Raw genomic sequence first — 26,021 nt, 5'->3', positions numbered from 1 at the left:
AGGTATTATGTCCATCTACAACTAAAAATTTTTTTTAAAGATTTGCACATATCTCCTCCTCTATTGTAGTTTGTCTTTTCGCTTTCCTGATACTGTTGTTTGAAAAATGTTTTTAATTGTGATGATAGCTAATTTATCTATTTTTAGTGCTTGTAGTTCATGCTTTTGTTATCATAGCTAACAATCCATTGCCAAGTCCATGGTTATGAAGATTTACACCTGTATTTTCTTTAAATGTTTTTTAATTACCAATGGACTTTTATTTTTTATTTTTTTAATATGTGGTGCTGAGAATAGAACCCAGTGCCTCATAAATGCTAGGCAAGGGCTGTACCACTTAGCTACAACTCTAATCCATGCACCCATGTATTTTCTTAAAAGATATTTATAAATTTAATGATTAAATTTAGGTCTTTAATCCATCTCAAGCTATTTTTTTGCGATACTATGAAGTAAGGGTCTAAATTCATTCTTTTGCATACGGACATCTAGTTGTCTCAGCAGCATTTGTTGAAAAAATTATTTTTCTCCCATTGCATTATCTTGGCACTCTTCTAAAAAAATCATTTAACAAGAAACCGGCATCCAGGGTGCATGACTGTCATCCCAGCTACTCAAGGCACTGAGAAAGAGGATTGCAAGTTCCAGACCAGCCTGCTTCAGTGACTTGGTGAGGTCCTCAACCACTTAGTGAGACTATCTCAAAATAAATAAATAAATAAATAACGGCTGGGGATGTAGCTCAGTGGAAAAGAGCCCCTAGGTTCAATACCCAGCACCCAAACAAGCAATCGAAATAACATTAAAAAAAAATGGTATCTAGCTTGGTAGTATAGTACTTGCCTAGCATGAGAGATGTACTGGGTTCAGTGTGCGGTACTGAAAAAAATCAATTACCAACAGATACATACATAGATTTCTGGACTCTCAATTCTATTCTATTGGCCTATATGTCTGTCCTTATGCCATGTATCCTACTGTATTGATTACTGTAGCTTTGTAGTTTTGAAATTGGGAAGTAGACTCCTCCAACTTTGTTCTTGTTTTTCAAGACTGTTTCAATGATTTTGGGTTCCTTGAATTTCCATGTAATTTTTAGGTTCATCTTGTCAGTTTCTACAAAAAAGCTAGCTGGAATTTTGATGCTATTACTTTGAAACCACAGATCAATTTGGAGAGTACAACCATCTTAATAATATCAAGTCTTCTGATCCATGTATATGTGATATCTTTCCATTTAGTGAGCTCTTTAATTTCTTTCAATACTGTTTTGTAGTTTTCTGAGCATAATTTTACATTTCCTTTGATAAATTGATTCCTAAGTATTTTTTGATATTGTTATAAATGAGATCATTTTCTTATTTCATCTTCACTGTATTACTTCTGTGTAGAACTTGGTTTGGTTTTTGAAAATTAAACTTGAAACTTGAAACTTGGTTGAACTCATTTATTAATGTTCTATCGATTTTTAGTGGGTTCCTTGGGATTTTCTATGTGAAAGGTCATATCATCTGCAACTAGATGGGTTCAGTCTCCAGTACCAAAAATATACATTACAGAGATAGGGGTATAAAAGTATATCACACTAGATTTTGAAGAATATTATATGGCAAGTGTATTCATTTGCTAAGGCTGCCATAGCAAAATATCACAGACTGAGTGGCTTAAACAAAACAGACATTCATTTTCTCACAGTTCTGGAGGCTGGAAGTCCAAGATCAAGGTTTTGACAGGCTTAATTTTTTTCTGAGGTCACTTTCTTTTCTTAGAGGGTCAACTACTCACTGTGGCCTCATCTGTGTACATTTGCCTCTGGTGTCTCTTTATTATATAAATTTCCTCTTGATTAAGGGTACCAGTCAGATTAGATAAGAATTCTACTCTAACGGCCTCATTTTACCTACCTTTTTAAAGGACAAATCTCAAAACACATTCACATTCTTAAGTACCAGGAGTTAGAATTTCAACATCTGAAATTTGGAAGAGCACAATTCAGCCCATAGAGCAAGGGAGAATTTTTATAATGTGAGTAAAAAAATAAAGAACATAATATTTAATGTAACCCTAATAGTGAAAACACATACAGTGAAAGACTTGGAAGGAAATACTCTAAAATACTAGCAATGCTTTTCTTAGTGTTTGGGAGTTATGAATAATTGAAACTTTTTATCTTTATGCAAATCTATATTTTCCAAATTTTCTGCAGCATACACGTATCCTATAATGGGAGAAATGCAATGAAAATTACATTTAAAAATTCATCTCCTGTTCCCTTAATTCTATGACTAAATTGACTTACCTTTAAGAATAAGTGATAAGAAGGGGGTGGAGCTGAATTGTAGAGTGCTCACTTAAGCATATGTAAGGCCCTGGGTTCAATCTTTAGCACCACAAAATAAAGAAATAAGTCAAGGAAAGATAAATATGGCAGAATAATTGGCATCAATTATTTAACTATAGGGGCATTTTAATTATAAGTCAAACATTAGTTGAATTGGTTATGTTGATTGAATCTCCTTTGAGGAAAATGATTGAAAATAACTATCCCCCACGCTGGTGCTGAGGATCAAATCCAGGGCATCATGCACGCTATGAAAATGCTTTATCATAGAGCTCTAATACTAGACCAAAACAACATTTTTAGAACTTGAAAAATGAGGGATTAGATTATAGACTATGATAACACCACCAACTACTACCCAACCATGTCCTTTTTGGTAGTATTGGGGGATCAAACCCAGGGGTGCTTTACCACTGTGCTTCATCCCCAGCCCTTTTTCTTTTTTATTTTGCTAAATTATTTAGGGCCTTACTCAGTTGGTATGAGTGGTCTTGAACTTGTGATCCTCCTGCCTCTATAGTTTCTGTGGTTACATGCATGCACCACAGCCTCTGGCCTCCACCATGTCCTTTCAAAACCTTTCATCTGGCCTCTCCTTTGATATCTAATTTAAATTCCCTTCCTGAGAAATGTTGAGATTAAAGCACCCATATCACATACACTGCTGTTTCTCTCTTTCTATGGGACCAGACTATACAAGATTTCAAAGCAGAAAAATTGTATTGCAATGGTCTGTCAGAGTCACCATACTGTGGTATTGTAGCTCACTGCATGAACACACAGTCATCACGGTGACTATTCTCAGATACATTTGGAAGTGCTTTTTTTCTTATGCATCAGTATTTTGTACCTTCCTCCTGTTTATTTTAGGGGCTCTTTTTTTCCCTCTCACTGCTCTGAGCTCTGAAACTTGCATACTTCTGTCCCATCTTCAAATATAGCTGGTTAGTCCAACTCTACCACCCACCTTTTCCCTTATTTACAAGTCCTTTGATTGATCATATTGGCTCCCCTCCAAGAGCAAATTCGAAGAATCTATAATTAAAGAGACATAATCTAGGTGAAGAGCAACATGGGATTCATTAGAAGGTTAGCATTCCTCATACAATGTTTCGAGTTTCTTAAAAGGCTAATAAGTTGGCAGATAGGTGAGAAACTAGTGGATAGAATCTAATTAAACTTATAAAAACTTTTCAGAAGGTGTTATATCAAAAGTAATTAAAAAGGAAACATTCTGTCAAATGAGGTGGTGCATGCCTATAATCCTAAAGACTCAAGAGGCTGAGGCAGGAAGATCACGAGTTCAAAGCCAACCTCAGCAAAAGTGAAGCACTAAGCAACTCAGTGAGACCCTGTCTCTAAATAAAATACAAAATAGGGCTTGGGATGTGGCTTAGTGGCCAAGAACCCCTGAGTTCAATTCCTGGTACCAAAAAAAAAAAAAAAAAGTTTGGTGCTAGCCTCAGCAATTTTATGAGATCTCGTCTCAATATAAAACATAAAAAGGGCTAGGGATGTAGATCAGTGGTTAAGTGCCCCTGGGTGCAACCCTCAGTACAAGTAAAATAAAATAAATGAAAAAGAAAGAATTCTGGTTTTTCCTATGAAAACCAGCACTTAGTAATATACAAGCTGCTGGGGTTATAAGAACAATAACATGCTCTCTATATTTGAAAAAGCCTTTCTGAGTGGGGACTCAAATACATGAACAGAGGATTCTTTAATATAAGAAGTGTGGTGTTTTCATGAACAGAGGAACAGGAAGTCAGTACTATCTGGGAAGTGAGAGGAGTCGGGCATGGCTTCAGAGAAGTGGTATTTGAGATGAGACTTTATAGTGGATATTAAGGGTTTATGTTTTTGTTGATTTGTTTGTTTTGTTTTAGGTACTGGCAGTTGAACTCAGGGATGCTTTACCACTAAGCTGCATCCCCAGGCCTTTTTATTTTATTTTTTTTTTAATTTGGAAACAGAGTCCCACTAAATTACTTAGGGCCTCACTAAGTTGCTGCACTTACGATCCTCCTATCTCAGCCTGCCCAGTTGCTGAGATTACAGGTGTGCTACCACACCCAGCTGGATACTAAGGTTTTAAGGAGTCAACACACAATGGCCCCCTTACCACCTTCATAATTTTGACCAAATGAGAAATAAGGCACAGGAGACATGCAAATGGAGATCAAAATGTCAGCATTCTTACTAAAGAAACTGTAGGATGGACCTAACTTTAGATATGTGGCCTGTTGGCCTTTTAAAACTCTTTGCCCTGAATAAGAGAGACTTACCTATGTAGGCAGGCAGAATGGCTTCAATAGTGGAACCAATAGTGCCACAAGTGCAATACCTTCTCTCAAAGTCATCAGTTAGGATAGAGAGTAGTGGTGAGGAGGCAGAAACAGAAACAATGCTCACCACCTCCCCACAACAAATTTCCATTTATCTTCCCTGCTTTATGTCCCTCTCTGTCACGTATAGTTCTACTGGGACTGTGCATAAGAATTCCACTCCACTTTTTTTTTGTGTGTGTGTGATACTGAAGATTGAACCCAGGGATACCCTACCACTGGGCTACATCCCCAGCCCTTTCATTTTTATTTTGAGACAGGATCTCACTAAATTGCTTAGAGCTTCATTAAGTGCTGAGACTGGCCTCGAACTTGCCATCCTCCTGCCTCAACCTCTTAAACCACTTGGATTACAGGTGAACACCACCATGCCCAGCTCCACTCCTCTCTTGAGCGCCATGCTGACACATGACCTAGACTTGACCATTTCTGGTACCCCATTACCTTGGAGTGGGCACAAGTCTCAAGCAAGGCCAGCCAGAGTCATCATATGAAATTTGATATATGGACAAGGAAAATGGTGTCTAGAGAGTCTGTTTTATTTTTCTATCACAAACTGTAAGCTATAAGCAGAGAGGTGCAGGCCTAGAAAGAGTGGGTCCTGATGATGTTGTTTGAACCCTTTTCCTAAAGTGAGGTCTTTCCTTGCACTTCCCAGCCATATGATCCCATATAGTCCCCCTTTTTGCCAATATTAGTTCAAGTTGGATTTCTGTCCCTTGTGATAAAAAAAAAATGTCCTGTGTAATACAGTCTTGAAAAATGAGTTGGCATTTGAGGCAAGGAAGAGAAGAGCATTTTAGACACAAGAAACAGCACAGGGAAACATTTGAGGGTTTGAAATGCTAAGTTGTGGCTAGCATAATGCTGATCAAAAGAAAGAGAAATTAAAATGAGAGAAAACATCTTTTCATATTGTAAACATTCATTCTTAATTAAAATAATTTTTAAAATAGAAGGGCATTTTTTTAATGTGGTAAAGAAACTCCCAGATCAACAATCACACTTACTCCCTTTTAAATTGAAAATGAAATAAGGATGCCTGTTATTGCCATTATTATTTAATATTGTCTTGGGTGTTCTGGCCAGTGCAATAAGATTTGAAACAGAAATGAGAGGAATCAATATTTGAAAAGAAGAGACAAAAAATATTTGCAGATGACACGGTTGTATGCCTAAGTATTCTCTAGAAAAGAGGAAATGTCATGCAAAGAGGCTCAGAGGATCTTTGATGCAAAATGGTGTTTATTTGGGATATTAGAATTGCAATTGGGGAGCACAGATTCCAATCGAAACTGGGATGGGTCCCCTTAGGGAGGGGTTTACAGTGTCCTTTTAAGGGAAAAAGGAGGAGGTTTATGTGGATTACATAGGTTGTTTGTTAAAAATTATGATTGGAGGATAAATTTACTTCTGTAGCTCATTGGTCCAGCACAGACCAGTTCAGACCATACCATTGCTCTAGGAAATAATTCAGTTTATACAATCTTCAGGATGTTTTTCTCAGCAAATAACTGTCTTTTGGCATGTCAGCAAGTTTACAGACTGATCACCACAGCACAAAACCGAGTCTGGGTCACAAAATGAACTCATTGCTATCAATTTTCCTTCACAAAATATGCAAAAATTAGGAGCAATCTTGTACACCAAAAAAATAACCAATTAGAAAAGTACAATAAAAGAAACCAGGGCTGGGGATATGGCTTAGTGATAGAGAATCTGGTTATGTAAAAAGCCTTTGGTTTGACGAGAGAGAGAGAGAGAGAGAGAGAGAGAGAGAGAGAGAGAGAGAGAGAGAGAGAGAGAGATACAAATAAATAAATAAAATTTTAAAAAGATTTAAAGGATTATATGCATGATAGAAGAAATATATTTATAGTATTTAAAAGTAAACTCAACAAGATGTATGGATAGCTTTTAAAAATTACAAAACTTATTGGGCATGGTGGTAAATGCCTGTAATCCCAATGGCCTGGGAGACTGAGGCAGGAGAACCACAAGTTCAAAAGCCAGCCATGGCAACTTAGCAAGACTCTGAGCAACTTAGCAAGACCCTGTCTCAAAATGAAAAATAAAAAGGGCTGGGGATGTGGCTTAGTGGTTAAGCACCCCTGGGTTGTTTAATCCTTGTTATAAATAAATAAATAAAAATATAAATCACAAAACTCAACTGAGAAATGCAAAATGACTTAATGAAGAGAATCTTTTTCTTCTTGATAAAAAACCCTAAATATAAGAATGTTAGGGGCTAGGGATGTGGCTCAAGTGGTAGCGCGCTGGCCTGGCATGCGTGTGGCCCGGGTTCAATCCTCAGCACCACATACAAACAAAGATGTTGTGTCCACCGAGAACTAAAAAATAAATGTTAAAAAAAATGTTAGGGCTGGGGATATAGCTCAGTTGGTAGAGTGCTTGCCTTGAGTGCACAAGGCCCTGGGTTCAATCCCCAGCACTGCAAATAAATAAATAAATAAATAATGTTAGTTCTCTTTAAAAGGAACTGGTGAATTTATTGTGATCCTATTCAGAACCTCATCTAAATTTTTTTTTTTTTTTGGAATGAAATAGTCAATTCTGTTTAAAGGCAACATATGAATTTCTAAAAATCACCCAGCTGTGCAAATTTTTGCAATTAAAAAACCACAGGGTTTATGGGAAAGATGAGATTTGAGGCATCACACTGAGAAACTTTGTCAGTGACATACCTAAAAAAAGAAAGAAACTTAATGAAAATGGTATCATTTTTTTATGTTTAATGATAAAAATACACAAATACTACAATAGTATGGCACTTTCCCTTAAAAAAAGACATGAGATTTGCTTGTGGAAATAGATGTCAAAGAATTATAGTTTGTGAATTGGTGGAAGGAGGGTTATCTGAAATTTGGTAGAAAGTTGTAGCACCAGATGTGAACAAGTATGTCTAATAACACACACTCACATGATAGAGCTGGGAGATGTCTGCAGAATATGCATGTGTTCTTTGTGTGTATTCCTGAATGACTTGGCCTCTGGGCCCAGTCTTCTGTGTTTAGCTACTATTTTTCACAGCCAAAATCACATGTTATGGCCAAGCATGATGACACATGTCTGTAACCCCAGCAATTTGGGAGGCTGAGGCAGGAGATCTCAAGTTTTGAGCTCATTGTGGGCAATTTAGTGATAGCTTGTCTCAAAAACATTAAAAGACCTGGGAACATAGCTCAGAGTTAGAGTACCCCTGGGTTCAATCCCCAGTATTGGGGGAGAAATTGTGTATTGTACATAGGCAAAGGAAAATTCATGTTCTGCTCTTTTTGTCACATGATTGGTCAACGATTTTAGATAAAATTTGCATTTTCACAACAAGCATTATAGCAAAAATGATTGTTTCAAGTTAAAAAAACAAACTGTTTGGAGTACTTTATAAAAGGACCAAGTCTTACCTTATTAAATGTTAAAACATGGTAAAGCAACTATTGTTTAAAATGTTGTGCTGGCTATTCATAATACCCAAGAAATGCAGTTGAACTAAGTATACATTAACAGGAATAGGTAAAGAAAATGTGGTACATATATACAATGGAATGCTATTTTGCTATAAAAAGGATGAAAACCTATAATTTTTGATAACATGGATGGAGTTGGAAGACACTACCTTAAGTTCAATAAGGCCGGCACAGAAAGACAAGTACAACATCATCTTACTCGTATGTGGCATCTAAAAAACTTGATCTCACAGAAGTGAAGAGTAGATTGCCCACATTCTGCACACACACACACACACACACACACACACACAGACTGCTGATGGTGTGCTCAGTGGTGGTGCACATGTGTAACACACTCAAGGTGCTGAGTTCAATTCTTAGCAAAAAAAAATACTGATTAGATTGTTCAACAAGTACTACATTATAGATAGGAAAGTGAGTTCTGCTATGCTATTATATTGTACAGTAGGATAACTATGGATAACAATAATTAACTGTACATTTTGTTAAAGCTATAAGGAAGGATTTTGAATAATTTCACCACAAAGAATCTTTGAAGAGATAGACATGCTTACCATGATTGGAACATTACACAATGTATATAATTATGGAAATATCACATAGCATCCCATAAATATGTGCAATCTCTACTTGTCAATTAAAGAAATAAAGAATATGATATGTCAAGAGCTTTGTAATGTTTTGAACAACCAATAAAAAAATAAAAATAATGAAAGAAATAAAATGTTCTGGGAAAGGACATTGGAAACCACATGAATGTGCATAAAAATGAGACTGATTAAATAATTTATGGATTTTGGACCATCCACACCATGGAAAACTAGAGTGCCATTTAAAAGAGTGAGGTGAAGCCAGACGCACAAAGGTGCATGTCTGTAATCCCAGCAACCCAGGAGGCTGAGTCAGGAGGATCTCACCTTTGAGGACAGCTTCAGTAACTTAGTGAGGTGCTCAGCAACTTAGCAAGACTCTGTCTCAAAATAAAAACAAAAAGGCCTGGGGATGTAGCTCAGTGGTAAAGTGCCCAGGAGTTCAAATCCCAGTACCAAAAAAATTTTAAAAATAAAAAATAAAAGAGTGAGATGAGTTCAAGAGTACTGATCTGGAAAGTAGTTCAAAATGTGTGTGTGTGTATATATAATAAAAATTATTGATTGTTATATAGTTGTTATTTGGGGTGCAGGGGACTAAACTCAGAACCTTGCACATATTAGGCAAGCACTCTACCATTGAACCATACTCCAAGCTTCCCAAAAATGTTTTTTATAAAAAAAAGTAAGAGGCAAAATAATACATATGCTATAATCATATTTGGGTTTTAAAAGAATATGTGTTTTTAGTGCTGGGGATATAACTCAGTTGGTAGAATGCTTGCCTAGCATACGCAAGGCTCTGGGTTCAATCCCCAGCACCACACACACAAAAAGAATATGTGTTTTTATAGTACACATATTATCTTGTATAGGCACAGAATCTGGAAGAAAGCAAAATAAACTGTTAACAATGAAAATATTGCACTGGATAGGGAGGGAATTTTGACTTTTTAAAAATTTTTTTATTCTAATTTGTTATATATCACAGCAGAATGCATTACAATTCATATTATACATAGACAGCACAATTTTTCATATCTCAGGTTGTACACAAATTAGAATCATACCATTCGTGTCTTCATATGTGTACTTAGGGTATAATGATATCCATCTCATTCCACCATCTTTCCTACCCTCATGCCCCCTCCTTTTCTCTCCCTCCTCTTTGCTCTATCTGGAGTTCGACTAATCCTCCCATGCTCCCACCCCTCAACTTGATTATGACTCAGCATCCTTATATGAGAGAAAACATTCAAGCCTTTGTTTTTTGGGGATTGGCTAACTCCACTTTGCATTATATTCTCCAATTCCATCCATTTACCTGCAAATGCCATGATTTTATTCCTTTTTAATGCTGAATAATATTCCATTGTTTTTTAATCCATTCATCTATTGAAGGGCATCTAGGTTGGTTCCACAGTTTAGCTATTGTGAATTGTGCTGCTATAAACATTGATGTGGCTGTGTCCCTGTAGTATGCTGTTTTTAAGTCCTTTGAGGAGGAGAGGGATAGCTGGGTCAAATGGTGGTTCCATTCCCAGTTTTCCAAGGAATCTCCATACTGCTTCCCTATTGTCTACGCCAAATTTGCAGTCCCACCAGCAGTGTATGAGTGTACCTTTTTCCCCCCACATCCTTGCCAACACTTATTGTTGCTTGTATTCTTAATAGCTGCCATTCTGACTGGGGTGAGATGAAATTTTTTTTAATTTGCATTTCTCTAATTGCTAGAGATGTTGAACATTTTTTCATATATTTGTTGATTGTACATCATCTTCTGAGAAGTGTCTGTTCAGTTCCTTGGCCCATTTATTGATTGGGTTATTTGTGTTTTTTTGGTGTTAAGATATTGAGTTCTTTATATATCCCAGAGGTTAGTGCTCTATCTGATGTGCATGTGGTAAAAATATTCACCTCACTGATTGTTTCTTTTGCTGAGAAGAAGCTTTTTAGTTTGAATCCATCTCATTTATTAATTTTTGATTTTAATTCTTGTACTATAGAAGTCTTATTAAGGAAGTTGGGGCCTAATCCAACATGATGGAGATTTGGGCATACTTTTTTTTTCTTTTTTAAAAATATTTATTTATTTTTAGTTATAGGTGGACACATATCTTTATTTTACTTTATGTGGTCCTGAGGATTTAACCCAGTGCCTCATGCATGCTAGGTGAACATTCTCCCTCTGAGCCACAACCCCAGCCCCTACTTTTTTTTCTAATAGACTCAGTGTCTCTGGTTTAATTCCTAGATCCTTGATCCACTTTGAGTTGAGTTTTGTACATGGTGAGAGATAGGGGTTAATTTCATTTTGCACAGGGGCCATGCTAATCTTCTCTGTATCATTCCAATTTTAGTATATGTGCTGCTGAAGCAAGAACTAACTTCATTTTGTTACATATGGGTTTCCAGTTTTGCCAGCACCATTTGTTGAAGAGGCTATCTTTCTCCAATGTATGATTTTGGTGCCTTTGTTTAATATAAGATAATTGTAATTATGTGGGTTAATCTCTGTGTCCTCTATTCTGTATCATTGGTCTAAATGTCTATTTTAGTGCCAATACCATGCTGTTTTTGTTACTATTGCTCTGTAGTATAAAGTCTGGTATAATGATGCGACCTGCTTCACTCTTCTTGCTAAGGATTGCTTTAGCTATTCTGGGTTTCTTATTTTTCCAGATGAATTTCATGACTGATTTTTCTATATCTATGAGGAATTCATTGGGATTTTGATTGGAATTGCATTAAATCTGTATAGTGCTTTTGGTAGTATGGTCATTTTGACAATATTAATTCTGCCTATCTAAGAACAAGGGATCAATAAATGGGTTGGATTCAAACTAAAATTTCCATCTTCTAAGGTCTTCTTTAATTAATTTATTTAGCATTCTGTAGTTTTCATTGTAGAGGTATTTTGCCTCTTTTGTTAGGTTGATTCCCAGTTTTTTTTTTTCTTTCTTTTTTTTTTTGAGGCTATTTTAATTGTAAATGGGGACCTTTATTCAGTTCTCTTTCAGAGGGATTTTGACTCTTTTAGTTTTTAACTTCTTTAAAAAAACTTTATTTAAGTTGTAGATGGACACCTTTATTTTATTTATTTATTTGTTCTTTAATTTATTTTTATGTGGTGCTGAGGATGGAACTCAGTGCCTCACACGTGCCAGGCAAAAACTCTACCACTGAGCTACAGCCCAAGACCAGTTTTTAACTTCTTATATTCTCTTTCTGTGTGTCTCCCATGAACATATTTTGCTTTAGTCATTTTCCCTCCTTCCCTCTCTCTTTCTTTCTTCTTTCTTTTTTGTGCTTGAAATTGAACCCAGGGCTTCAGGCATGAAGCATGCATTCTTCCACTGAGTAATACCACTAGCCCTTATATTTAAAAATTTAATATATGATAATGTAACAATCATCAAATAGTCAAAAAAATGACTAATGAATTATGTTAGGCCAAATGATTCTTACTTTAACAAAAGATTCAATTTTTTGTGTATCTTAAATTTCATACACCAAAGGATATCAAAATGAATTATGAAGTAGAAAAAGTGGGATATTATCTGTTATAATATGATCATTTGTGTGTGTGTGTGTGTGTGTGTGTGTGTGTGGTGCTGGGATTGAACAAAGGGCTTCACACTTGCTAGGCAAGTGCTCTAACAACTGAGCTTCATCCCTAGCCAGTATGATATATTTTTTAATACAGAAATTGAACCGAGGGGTGCTTAACCACATCCTCAGCCTGAGCCACATCCTCAGCCCTTTTATTTATTTATTTTTTTCAAAAAATTGAGACAATGTCTCATTAAGTTTCCCAAACTGATGAACTTGCAATCCCCTGCTGCAGTCTTCCAAGTAGCTGGAATTACAGGTGTGTGTGCCACTATACCCAACTTAAATTTTTAATTTTTAAAACAACTTCAAACCTATGAATATTTTGAGTAGTATAATCAATACCCATGCCCAGGGTTCACCTAGATTCACCAATTGTCAACAAGTTACATGTACTATTTTTTCTTTTCGTACACACACACACACACATTATTTTTGCCAAAAATATGAGTTTATGACACTACATTACTAAATACAATCCTGTGTCCCTTAACAGGGGGTATATTATGAGAGATGTGCCCTCAGGTGACTTCATAGTTGCACAACCATCATAGAGGGTACTTATGCAAATGTAAATAGTATAGCTTAATTCATACCTAGGCTATACAGAATACACCATCACATTTGCAATTCAGTGTTGACTAAAATGTGCTTACACAGTGCATGTATACTTAGCCTTTATCTCCAAGGAACAAGGACATTCTCTTACATCACCTCAATACAGTTATCAAAACAAAACAAAAAATCATTACTGATACTGTCATCATCTAACATGCAGTCCACATTCAAGTTTCTAAACAGTTCCTTTACATTTTTTTTTGTCTTTTGTCTTCAAAACATTTGCAGTTTGGCTAGTTGTCTTTTGTCTTGTAGAATGTATTACAATCTGGTTTTCTCTGGTTATTTCTTCTTGACTAGATTCAAGCTAAACATTTTTGGCAAAATATGACATGGATGATATGTATTTCTCATTGCATCACTTCTGCAGGCATATAATGTCAGTCTGTTCTGTCATTTGTCATTCTAAATTTTATCACTTTGTTAAAGTAGCTTGCACTGGATTTCTCCATTGTAAAGTTTCACTTATAGGCAGAATTTTTTTAATAGCATTCAGATTTATTGAAGATGATGATAGCACTCCATTAGAAAGAATGAAGTGGGCCGAATGAGAGAGAGAGAGAGAGAGAGAGAGAGAGAGAGAGAGAGAGAGAGAGACTCAAGGCTTGTAGGCAGAATTTTGGTCCCTATGAACTTCTCTGGTGTTATACTCATGAATATATTGAGCAATATGGTAAAAGGGACTTTGCAGATGTAATTAGGTTACCAATTAGTGGACATTAAAATATGGAGATTGTCCTGGATATAATCACATGAGCCCTTAAAAGTAGAAGAGGAAGCCTGGGTATGTAGTTCAGAGATAGATTTCATGCTTAATATGCGTGATAGGTTCCATCCTCAGCATCCCCTCCCCCACAAAACAAAGTAGAAGAGAGGAAATCAGAAATTCAAAGCAGGACAATGATTTGAGGCACAGTGACTTGAAGATGGAAAGGACCATGTGGTCAAGTTGGGCCTCAGTCCTACAACTACACTGAAGTGAATTTTGCCAACAACTAGAGTTATCTAAGTGGATTAATCCCTCAATCCTTAAAAAGAGCAATGTATGACTGATTTTTATCCCTGTGAGACCCTGAGAAAAGGATCCTGCCACACAATGCCAGTCTTCTGAACTGCATAAAGTGTGGAAGAAATGTGTTGTTTTAAACAGCTAAGTTTGTAATAATTTATTATGTCAGAAATAGAAAAAAAAATACAAGTAACTTTCTCTTTAGGATTGTGGTAAGAGCCCTCCCAGAAAAAAAGGAAGGCAACCACATGGCTCTCTCTGTACCTATGTGGGTGTGCACAACTCTGTTGTAAGTTGCCACTCTATAGTATATAATACCCAATCAGAATGTATGTTATCATATAGGGGAGACAAAGAGGCTAACATGTAAAAGGGAAACTAATAAAGAATATAAGGTAACACCCTGCTGTACTAGGAGCTCAACTTTTGGATGCTAATCCACTGGGCCAGTTGCAGAACTAATAAACACTGCTTCCTAGCTGAAAGCCTCAGTGTCCAGTCTCTCTGTGTGAGAATCCCACAACAGGATCAATATATAATCTGTGGGGTAATAATTTGAGATCCTGTAAATAGTGGATTTATCAACACCTAAGGATTGAGTATCCTTGCCTGAATTAGCTATTACTTTTGTAAGGGCTAAACAGTGATTTTCTTTCTCTCAACTGATTTATTTTCTGCCTTATTGATGTATATATATTTAAGGTGTACTTCATGATGTTTCCATAAAGGTATACATTGTGAAATGATTGCCACAATTAAGCTAATCAACAATCCATTAAGTCAAAGTTTCTTTTGTATTTTCTTTTTCTTTCTTTTTTGGTGGGAGAAGAACTGAGTTTTTTTTTTTTTGTTTGTAAAATTCAAGTATATATGGTATTATGTCAGAAATAAAAACATTTGTCAGAAATAGAAATAGTATTATCAACTACAGTCACCATTCATCAGGTTTTCACAATTATTCATCCTGCATAACTGAAACTTTGTACTCTTTGAGAGGCAAATTTATGGAGACTCAGAGTGGACTTGTGGTTTCTTAGGCCTTGGGTGAGTGAGTTGTGAGGAAATGGGAGTGACTGGAAATGGGTATAGGGTTTCTTTCTGGGATGTTGGAAACAGTCTCAAATTAATTGTAGTGATGGATACACAACTCTGTGACTATACTAAGTCCTACTGAATTATACACTTAAAATGGGTAAATTTTTATGCCACACGGATTTTATCTCAGAGATATTGTGATTTACAAGATGATGTAATTGGTCTTCAGCCTAGTTTCTGGGCACCCAGTTCCTAAAACCTTTGGAATTTCCAAAGTAATAAGTGTCTTTTTGTATGCTTATGAATGACTGTTGGCTTGGGGCTCCAGAAGAGCTTCCTGTTGGGGGCTGGTTGCCCAGGAAAGCTTATGATTAGAGTGTTTTCAAGAGGTATTGTTTACATATTGGATAATATATATATATATATTTTTAAATATAGTTGTTGATAGACTTTTATTTTATTTATTTATATGTCATGCCGAGAATCAAACCCAGTGCCTCACACACGCCAGGTGAGCGGTCTACCACAGAGCCACAGCCTCAGCCCTATTGGATAGTATATTTAAGACACCTTTTACTCCAAGAAGGAGGCATCCATTTATCCAACCTTATCTTCAACTGCTTTCTAACAAACACTGCATTTGCTAGGATGGTGTCTAAATGCCCTTGGCTTGACTTTCTGCCATATCTGTATTTATCTCCACAGCTCTCCTCCTTCCACTTCAAGGTTCAACTTGTTCAACTTCAAGGTCCTTGCTAACCTCCCTTCCCAACTCTTTACAAATCAAAAAGACTTCTTTATATATTCCAGTGTGTACTGACTTCTTTGCCTGAACATTTATATTGTCAATTTGCCATCTAATCTCATAAATAAATCAACCCCTGAATCTAAGAAACTGAATCATTATCATACATACTAATATATTAGTCTGAATATGTATCAAATTTTTATTGGATCTGTCCCTCATGCCAGGCAGCTGGCAGGAGGACTTGATTTCCTAATCTCAGCTAAGCATCACAATAACCCTCAACCCTGTGAACTATATCTATCATATCCCAAAACGGAGGCTCAGAGTTGTTAGGTAATTTGCTCAAGGCTACAGTGGCTTAGCTGGGAATTTAAACTAGGTATAGTTTGTAACACTGCATTCCTGACCTCTGTTAATACTATTTCAATTTCATTGTATATGTTTTCTTTCTTTAACTAGATTATTAAGAGTAGGAGAGCAAGGATTTATATTTTGTGTTTCCTTTGTAGATTCTTCGTTATACCAGCTACTATACATAGTCAACGCTCAATAAGTACACACTTTTTTGTATGGGGGGGTGGTTTTGGGGATCAAACTCAGGACCTCAGGCGTGCTAAGCCAATGCTCCACCACTGAGCTACATGCCCAGCTCAATATTTGTTTATGGAATAACCAAGTGGAATTTTAACTAGCTCAAAATTCAAAAAACATCTAGAAGCCAGGACATGATGGTGTATGCCTGAAATCCCAGCAACTTGAAAGGACTAAGGCAGGAGAATCACAAGGCCAGCCTCAGCAACTTAGAGAGGTCCTGTCTCAAATTTTAAAATAAGGGACTGGGGATGTGGCTCAAGCGGTAGCGCACTCGCCCGGCATGCGTGTGGCCCGGGTTCGATCCTCAGCACCACATACAAACAAAGATGTGGTGTCCACCAAAAACTAAAAAAATAAATAAATGTTAAAAAATTCTCTCTCTGACTCTCACACTCTTTCTTTAAAAAAATAAAATAAAATAAAAAGGGCTGGGGATGTAGCACAATGGTAAAGCACCCATGAGTTCAATCCCCAGCAATCCCCAGTAACAACAACAAAAAAAAAAAAAAAAAGAAAGAAAGAAAAAGAAAAAAGAAAGAAAGACTTAGATGGTTAATTCATAAAATATTCATTATAGATCATAAAAGGAAACACAGATATTTGGGTCCATCCTTAACCTCCAAGATGTCCTGGTAGAAGGGAACCACACCATCACAACTCTTTTTGTTCACCTATGAGTAAGAACTGATTGGACCACATGGATTATGGGTCTGATCCATTGTGATTATTCAACTCCTCTCCTAAAAGGAGATGCCTCTTGGCTTGTGCTTCTTCCATTTGTCTTTTTTTGCAGCAACACCTCCTCTTCTTGTGCACTTGAATAAAGTATAATACCTGTGGGAGTCAGGCTTTAAATTCCAACAGGCATCTGGACACAGCTGTGCATGCCTGTAATCCAAGCAATTCAAGAGGCTGAGGCAGTAGGATCAAAAATGCGAGTTCATCTAGATGTGGCAGTGCATGCTTGTAATCCCAGCGGTTCTGGAGGCTGAAGCAGGAGGGTTGTGAATTCAAAGCCATCCTCAGCAATTTATTGAGGCTCTAAGCAATTTAGTGAGACCCTGTCTCTAAATAAAATACAAAATAGGGCTAGGGATGTGGCTCAGTGGTTGAGCACCCCTGAGTTCAATTCCCAGTACCAAAAACAAAACAAACAAAACAAAACAAAACAAACAAACAAACAAAAACCCTTAAGGAGCAACAAGCCATGTTTTGTCAAAAGGTGGTTAAGTATGACTGAGTCTCAGTTTAATCATCAGTAAAATGGAACTAAAGGGTCTGGGGATATAGCTCAGTAGTAGAGAGTTCACAGGAGAAAAAACTGTCTCCCAAGGAAGACATTGTCTCTGAAGGAGTTCCTGGAGAAAGGCAGGAACTTGACTCAGGTGCAGGAGGATCCTTGTTGTAAGTAAAAGAAAATGATTTAAGCACATGTGAGTAGAGAAACAGACAGGAATTTATTTAGGAAAGCAGATACATATTCAAGGGAAAATGGAGACTATCTCAAGAGAGAGATGCTTCAGCCAGGCACAATGGCACACAATTGTAATCCCAGCAATTTAGGAGGCAGAGGCAGGAGGACTGCAAGTTTGAGGTCAGCCTCAGCAACTTAAGGAGGCCCTAAGCAATTTAGCAAGGTGCTATCTCAAAAAAAAAAAAAAAAAAGAGTTGGGGATGTAGCTCATTGATAAAGTGCCTCTGGGTTCAATCCACAGTACCCTCCCCCCACAAAACTAATGTTATTTGATGTAAAACAAGGGAATACACATTCAAGAGAGAAATGCAGACCATCTGGACAGTGATATGAATTACTGGGGTTCTTGGCTCCTCATTTATTTATTTAAATTTTTTTTTAGTTGTCAATGGACCTTTATTTTATTTATTTATATGCAGTGCTGAGAATTGAATCCAGGGCCTCACACATGCTAGGCAAGTGTTCTACCACTCAGCCACAACCCAGCCCCCTCATTTATTTATTTTGCGGTATTCGATATTAAACCAGAATTATTCTACCACTGTATTACATCTCCAGCCATTTATTTCTTCATTTTTTTCTTTTTAAAATTTATTTTTGAGACAAGGTCTTACTAAATTGCCCAGGCTGCTTTAGAACTTAGAATTCTCCTGCTTTAGCTTCCCGAGTAGCTGGTATGCACCACTATACCCAGTCCTGGCTCCTCTTTTAAAGGAAACTTGGTGAGCTGTGGAAATGGAAAGGTGTGTAGGGATGATATCAGTCTGGTGATCATAAGATGGTTTATGGTGGTATGGTCATTCTCAGGATCCTAAGGTTGATATGATCTTCATTATCTGATGAATAGATAAAATGCTGGAGTCTCCTAAATTGCAGACTTCTTAAAATATCATATCTGTCTTTGCTTAATCTATTTATTGGTGGGCTAATTAATCGTGCACAAGGTGATTATCTTAAGTGAGGGATTTATGGTTAACTTTAAGATTTACTGATTTCCCAAAAATTTGGGAGTGACGGGCCTGGGAGAGGGACTGGCTTGGGGAGTGACAAGACTGGAAAAGTATGCGGAACTTTTAAATTAAAAACTATATTTCCTTATCCTTCCTTTATATCTCCTTTTTACCTTTTTCTTTCATTTCTTCTAACCTCAGAGTGTGTGCGTAGTATGCAGGAGGCCAAGGATTTGCTCCCCAGCACGGGGCGTGGGGAGTGGAAATTAAGCTCCTTTATCCAATATTTCATCATTGTCAGAATTTCATATTTAATAATTATAGGCAGCTGGAGATACATTTTGGAAACATCAGGGTCTAGAAATCTAGATGGGATTAATTATCTGTGTACAGGTGGTTTGAAACCATCTCCCAATTTTTTTCTGTCTGCATTAGAAACACCCATGGTTGAGGGTGAATCTGGTATGGTCCTTGGGAAAAATTTCAGGGAGGGGGACCTCATGTAGACAAGAAAACTAAGGGAGATTGAGGGAGGGGGAGGAAGAGACTCGGTGCTCTTTGCCTCTCCACCCTTCTCTCTCTCCCTCTCTCTTCCTCTCTCTCTCTCTCTCTCTCTCTCTCTCTCTCTCTCTCTCTCTCTCCCTCCCCCCCCAACACGAGTCCCCCATCCCCCAGGATCACCGATTCTGACTAGGAGAGCACAAAGGTAAAAAATCACAGGGGGTCTCTGGGCAGGAAGCCTCTTATTGTCCTGCTCTGACGAACAGTGAGGCAGTGGGGAAAGGCTGCCCTTCCCCCTTTTCTGCTCCCTACCACACCAGGTTTGCTGTTGAGGGTGGGAAGTAGTCTCAGACCCCACGCAATCCCTTTTGCAAACCCAAGTGTGTGTGTGTGTGTGTGTGTGTGTGTGTGTGTGTGTGTGTATATTTCTGTGTGCGCGCGCGCGCGTGCGCGCGCGCGTGTGTGTGTGTGTGTGTGTGTGTGTGTGTGTGTGTTGTGTGTAGGGAGGAGGATTGGGGGTGGGATCCCATGACGTTACTGACTCCACCTCCTGGTTAATATAAGGGGCGCTTGGCGCGCAACGACCCTAAGCAGCAGCTTTGAAGCGAGAGCTACTGAACTCGGCAGCTCAAACCCAACTCGGTTTAAGTCAGCCTTTCCAACCTGACTGGAGATTCTCAGCTCCCTGTGCTAGTCACAGCTCTCTGGTAAGCCTCTGGGAAGGACACGTGTGTTGAAGGGGGGGACGGCGAGGGTCTCGGCATACCTAGGATTCTCTCAGGCAACCATCACATGCAGTTGCATCAACGCCACTGTGACCTGTTGCTAGCGAGACCCCGGCCCCTGGAGCTAGGGCTCCCAATATCGACCCCAATCCCAAACCATTTCTAGATGGAAGCCCAAAAATCTGGGAGCTGAGTCGGGGGCAACGGTCGGGACCCCAGATCTCTGCCAAGTGGGAAGTGCAAGCAATCTCGGGCTGCTCTGGGGCCCCTCCCGGGGCGAGTCTCCAAATCTTAGATGTCGAAGCCCCGCCTCGATGTTGATGCTTGCAGGTCAGCTTAGCCCAGCGAGAGGAAGTGGGGGAATATTTGCTTACTCCCCTGGGCGAAGGCAGCGCCAATTGAGCGGGGTGGGCTCGGTGAGGAGGCATGGAACTGAGCCAGTGCTCACTTTTTAAAATCTGTAACTGAGCTTGGACCCATCTCCTGGGAGGCCTGGGGTCCATGTCTCTGGAGTCCTGGGGGCTAGTACTGAAAGGTGCATGGCTATGAAAAGGGGGCTCTCCCTGGAGTTGCTGGCCTCTCCCGAGTTGTGTTTAATTTCCAAGGAGCCTCAGGCCAGGAAGCAGGGTTCCTGCATTGGGGTCTAGGATAAATCTTGTAGGTTCCTGGCTAGTGAAAGAAGAAACCCAATAGTGTCTGAGCACTTAATAGGTGCCAGCCACTTTATTACTAGGGGCTTTCACGTGCTTCTTCTGAAATTAGTCCTTCCACAAACCTTGTGAGGTATTGTAATCCCTACTTGAATTATTTTAATGCCTACTTCCATATGAAGTAACTGAGGTTAGAGGTAGAGTGACTTGCCTTTGTCCCTTCAGCCCCCCCCCCCCTCCTGTGCCCCTTTCCCTCCCATAGCTCTTTTGCTTGGTGGAGTGGGTTTTGGAATTCACTTTTAGAGCTTAGGGATAATGAGCCCTATTGAAGGGCTTTTGTCTTGTTTTTCACCAGATCCTAGCATCCTCTTCAATTCCAACTAGAATGCTGTGGCAGGCACTTCGCAGATTTGGTCGAAAGCTGGTACGGAGACGTACACTGGAGCCAGGCATGAATGAGACTCGCCTTGCCAGATGCCTGAGCACTCTGGACTTAGTGGCCCTGGGTGTGGGCAGCACATTGGGTGCAGGTGTATATGTTCTCGCTGGTGAGGTCGCCAAAGATAAAGCAGGACCATCCATTGTGATCTCCTTTTTGGTGGCTGCTCTGTCTTCTGTGTTGGCTGGGCTGTGCTATGCGGAGTTTGGTGCCCGGGTTCCCCGTTCTGGTTCTGCTTATCTCTACAGCTATGTCACTGTTGGAGAACTCTGGGCCTTTACCACTGGCTGGAATCTCATCCTCTCCTACGTCATTGGTGAGAGACTGGGACAGGGAGGGAACTTCACAGCCAGCAAAGGGGCTTTGGATCAGAAAATTTGCATTGAATGGTGAAGCTCTTGAATTCTTTATTATTCACAGGACCTCAGTAGGGCTAAATGTGTGTTGGTGGGGGTCTGGGAGGGTCAGAGGTATGGAGAAATTGTTCTATTCACCTGGCAAAGTTTCCTTCATTAACGGACTGGTTTTGGTTCTTAAAAAGTAATTATAGGGCTGTGAGTATATAAATCAGTGGTAGAGCATGTGTATGCACCTCTGACACCAAGGCTCTGGATTCAATTGAAAAAAAAAAAAGAAAACCAGTAAAGTTTAGGTGATAATGGGTTATGACAGGGATTTGTGTGAGACTAGTGTGGGGGAGGGAGGGAATTTGACCCGGTGTTTCTCCCTCTGCTCTACCAGGTACCGCCAGTGTGGCCCGTGCCTGGAGCTCTGCTTTTGACAACCTGATTGGGAACCACATCTCTCAGACTCTAAAGGGGTCCATCTCACTGCACGTGCCCCATTTCCTTGCAGAATATCCAGATTTCTTTGCTTTGGGCCTTGTGTTGCTGCTCACTGGTGAGGCAAGGGGCAGATGTTGATGTCGGGGAGGGGCTGGGTGGGGCTTAGCCTAGGGGCTAGGGCTGGGACTGGGAAGGGCTAGGTGAAGGGGATAATGGCCTGGAGGAAGAGAAGCTGGGAAGGAATGAGTCAGCCCCTTAGAGGCAAGAAAAGAAAGCTTGGACTGAGGGATCTTCCTTTCTCAAAGTTCTGATTGAATTTCTCCCACAGGATTGCTGGCTCTGGGGGCTAGTGAATCAGCCCTGGTTACCAAAGTGTTCACAGGGGTGAACCTTTTGGTTCTTGGTTTTATCATCATCTCTGGCTTCATTAAGGGAGACCTACACAACTGGAGGCTCAGTGAAGAAGACTATGAATTGACCAAGGCTGGACTCAATGACACCAGTAGGTTAGAGAGTTTTACTCTTCTTCAGAGCTGCAGTGCTGGGGTCAGAATGAGGAATAAGCAGATCCATGCTGAGGAATTCTTGATGAGGGTGGGGAAGCATGGGAGGCCGGGCCTTGGAAAACCTAGCCAAGTAGTTTGGCATTAGAGAAAAGGTATGGAGTTGGCTGAACATCACCCTTACCTTTTCCATTCCTTCTTCTACTCTAGCTTGGGCCCTCTGGGCTCTGGAGGATTTGTGCCATTCGGCATCCAGGGGATTCTCCGGGGAGCTGCTACCTGTTTCTATGCGTTTGTTGGTTTTGACTGTATTGCTACCACCGGTAACAGCATCATTGCATTCTCGCTGGGGCTTGGGTGCTATGTGTGCTCAGGCTGCATGCATAATGAGGGTGGTAGAGGAGTGAGCCTGTTTCCCTGGATCAAAACTTTTGTGCTGTGCCCTTTCCTGCAGGGGAAGAGGCCCAGAATCCACAGCGTTCCATCCCCATGAGCATTGTGATCTCACTGTTTGTCTGCTTTTTGGCGTACTTTGGTGTCTCTTCGGCACTCACCCTCATGATGCCTTACTACCAACTCCAGCCTGAAAGCCCATTGCCTGAGGCTTTTCTCCATGTTGGATGGGCTCCTGCCCGCTATGTTGTGGCTGTTGGCTCCCTCTGTGCTCTTTCTACGAGGTTAGTATCAACTGTTTGTTTCAGCTGGGCACCATGCTGCACACCTGTAATCCCAGTGATTTGGAAGGCTGAGGCAGGAGAATCCTAAATTTGAAGCCAGCCTTGGAAACATAGTGAGACTCTGTCTCAAAATAAAAAGTTAGAGCTGGGATTGTGGCTCAGTGGTAGAGTGCTTGCCTAGCATGAGTGAGGCATTGGATTTAATTCTCAGCACTGCATATAAATAAAATAAAGTTCATTGACAACTAAAAAAAAAAAATATTTAAAAAAATAAAAAGTTAAAGAGACTGGGCACGTATGTACCTCAGTATAGTACCTCCAGGTTCAATCCCAAGTCTTAAAAAAAAACCCAAACTCCCAAAACACCAATTGCTTGTTTTCCTCTGACCAGTCTCAGATCATGGCATTTAGTACCAGAGAATATCCATTAAAAGAGCTGCAAAAGAAAGGTGGGAAAATATTAAACATGCAGGTTTGAGAAGAGATGACCCAAGTCAACTCATGTCATTCTGGGCATTCTTTTCTGCAGCCTCTTGGGCTCTATGTTCCCCATGCCTCGGGTGATCTATGCAATGGCAGAGGATGGTCTCCTATTCCGAGTCCTGGCTAGGATCCACACCGGCACTCATACCCCCATCATGGCCACTGTGGTCTCTGGCATTATTGCAGGTAGGGAAAAATCCTTAGTTGTTTCACTAGTTCCTTTAACTTCATTATTCCCATCTCTCACTTCTTTGTCTTCTGCCCATCAATTTTAGCATTCATGGCATTCCTCTTTGAACTCACTGATCTTGTGGACCTCATGTCAATTGGGACCCTGCTTGCTTACTCCCTGGTGTCCATTTGTGTTCTCATCCTCAGGTAGGACTCCGTTTCTCTGTATACTGTGATTTGGGATTTTATTCTTAAGGAAGGATAGGGATCTACTCCTTTCTCTTGCAAACTTGGTCATCCCGACTTTCCTTTATGACTTTGGGTATCTCACTGTCAAAAAGAGCTTCTTATTCTTAATGGTAATGTGAAGGTAAAGTTGCCTGGGAGAAGATGGTGAAGTGGTTAAGAGTTGTTTTAAAACTGCTTTCTTAATCTTGCCTCAGGTATCAGCCTGACCAGGAAATGAAGCCTGGGGAAGAGGAAGTGGAGTTGCAGGAGGAGAAGGTTCCTGAAGCAGAGAAACTGACCCTCCAGGCACTGTTTTGCCCACTCAACTCTGACCCTACTCCACTCTCTGGCCAAGTTGTTTATGTTTGTTCCTCATTACTTGGTGAGCAGTGGAATTTCTCTTTGGGAGACTTGGGGTGGACAATATGTCATGACATTTGGTGGTAGAAAGAGGGTGACCCTCGGAATGGGGTGCCCGATATCTTGTCATATTGATCACAAGAATTGGTTTTGATGCCTCTCAACTTGACCTTTGAAGCTCTACTGCTGACTGTCCTTTGCCTGGTGCCATTTCCACTGCTTTCTGAAGACCCAGTGTGGGTGGCAGTGGTTGTACTGCTTCTGTTGCTCATTACTGGAACGACTATGGTTATCTGCAGACAGCCACAGAACTCCAGTCCCCTTCACTTTAAGGTAAATGACCTCTCCCTCCGTCTTCACCAACCTATCTTGGGTGAATAAGCATGAGATACCTGTGGTCCAAGGTCTCTAGATATACTTAAATTGGGCATGAAAGGGAAGATATAGGAGGTACCTAGGCCAAAGACTTCTTTTGCTTCCTCCCAGTAGTTTCTTTCCAGTTCTATTTCCCCAAACTTTATGTATTCTGGGAGTCCCATATAAATAAGAGGCCACTGAAATACAGTGCCTGAGTAGCGGCTAAACTCGGCCTTTTTTGTCCTGAGAAAAATAGAGGTCTCTTTAGTTCACATTGTCACATGTGAAAAGGAAAATTTCCTTTGTTTCTAGGTGCCTGCTGTGCCTTTCCTCCCACTAGTGAGCATCTTTGTGAATGTTTACCTTATGATGCAGATGACAGCTGGTACCTGGGCCCGGTTTGGGGTCTGGATGCTGATTGGTAAGTACCCACTTGGGGAGAGTAAGCCTTTTGGATGTCCTATCCCAACTCCTGTCCCTATCTTATCTCCAGTAGGAGATCTGTTAAACCTTTACAGATCACTGCTGCCCCACCTCACAGCTACCTTTACCCACTAGGATTTGCTATCTACTTCAGCTATGGAATCCAGCACAGCCTGGAAGAAGTTAAGCCTGACCAACCCAAATGCAAGTCAAGGGCCAAAACTGTAGACCTTGATGTCAGCAATTCATGTGTCCACCAATTTTGACATAATTACAACCAAGTGCTGGATGGTCCCCCCCTGCACATTAATGGAGAGTACTCTTAATCCCATGGAGGGCCAACCCTCCCATATAATGTTGGTGGGGGTTATTAATAGAGCTCTGTATTTATTGTGGAGTGAAGGATGTGTCTTTGCAGTTCCTCATCTATATTTTTTTTACTTGTCTACTTTTAAATGGTCTCTGTAGTTGCTTACTGGCTTTAAAAATATTATTAAAAGAAATGGTAAAAATATTGAAAAAAGAAATGGTGTTGTTCTTTGTTTGCTAGAGATGATGTAGAGCCTTGCTTAAAGACTGGAGGGTTTCAGAGAAATGTCCCTTGTCTTTTCTCAAATCACTACAAAATGTTTTGCTGGGCTGGAGATGTGGCTCAGCGGTAGCGCGCTCGCCTGGCATGCGTGCTGCCCGGGTTCGATCCTCAGCACCACATACCAACAAAGATGTTGTGTCCGCCGAGAACAAAATGTTTTGCTATGCCTGGGTGTGCTTCTTGTAGATTGGGGCTTGGGGGTAGTATAAGCAGCACCCCAGTCTAATTACACTTAAGATATGTTTTCTCCCTTGCTACACTAAAGATTAAGCTCTGGGTAAGTAGATAGCAATACTTGTTGCTGGGATTTGGGGGTGGAC

The 26,021-nt window shown here is 39.8% G+C and overlaps 1 protein-coding gene and 1 pseudogene across 1 annotated transcript; one reads left to right on the top strand and one right to left on the bottom strand.

The window, feature by feature from the left end:
• Positions 1–11,059: 11,059 nt before the first annotated feature.
• On the bottom strand, positions 11,060–11,147 carry LOC113199594 (U6 spliceosomal RNA; annotated as a pseudogene).
• Positions 11,148–21,068: 9,921 nt separating this feature from the next.
• Slc7a3 (solute carrier family 7 member 3) lies at positions 21,069–25,375 on the top strand. Its single transcript, XM_026412626.2, has 11 exons — positions 21,069–21,438; positions 21,864–22,022; positions 22,236–22,413; positions 22,621–22,733; positions 22,865–23,087; positions 23,617–23,756; positions 23,846–23,948; positions 24,185–24,351; positions 24,508–24,662; positions 24,999–25,107; positions 25,245–25,375. The coding sequence occupies exons 1-11, from the start codon at positions 21,069–21,071 to the stop codon at positions 25,373–25,375; spliced, it is 1,848 nt and encodes a 615-aa protein (XP_026268411.1).
• The last annotated feature ends 646 nt before the right edge of the window (positions 25,376–26,021 follow it).

Source organism: Urocitellus parryii, chromosome X (assembly GCF_045843805.1).
Source record: "Urocitellus parryii isolate mUroPar1 chromosome X, mUroPar1.hap1, whole genome shotgun sequence".
Taxonomy (NCBI): Eukaryota; Metazoa; Chordata; class Mammalia; order Rodentia; family Sciuridae; genus Urocitellus; species Urocitellus parryii.
This window is presented reverse-complemented; position numbering and strand designations above follow the sequence as displayed.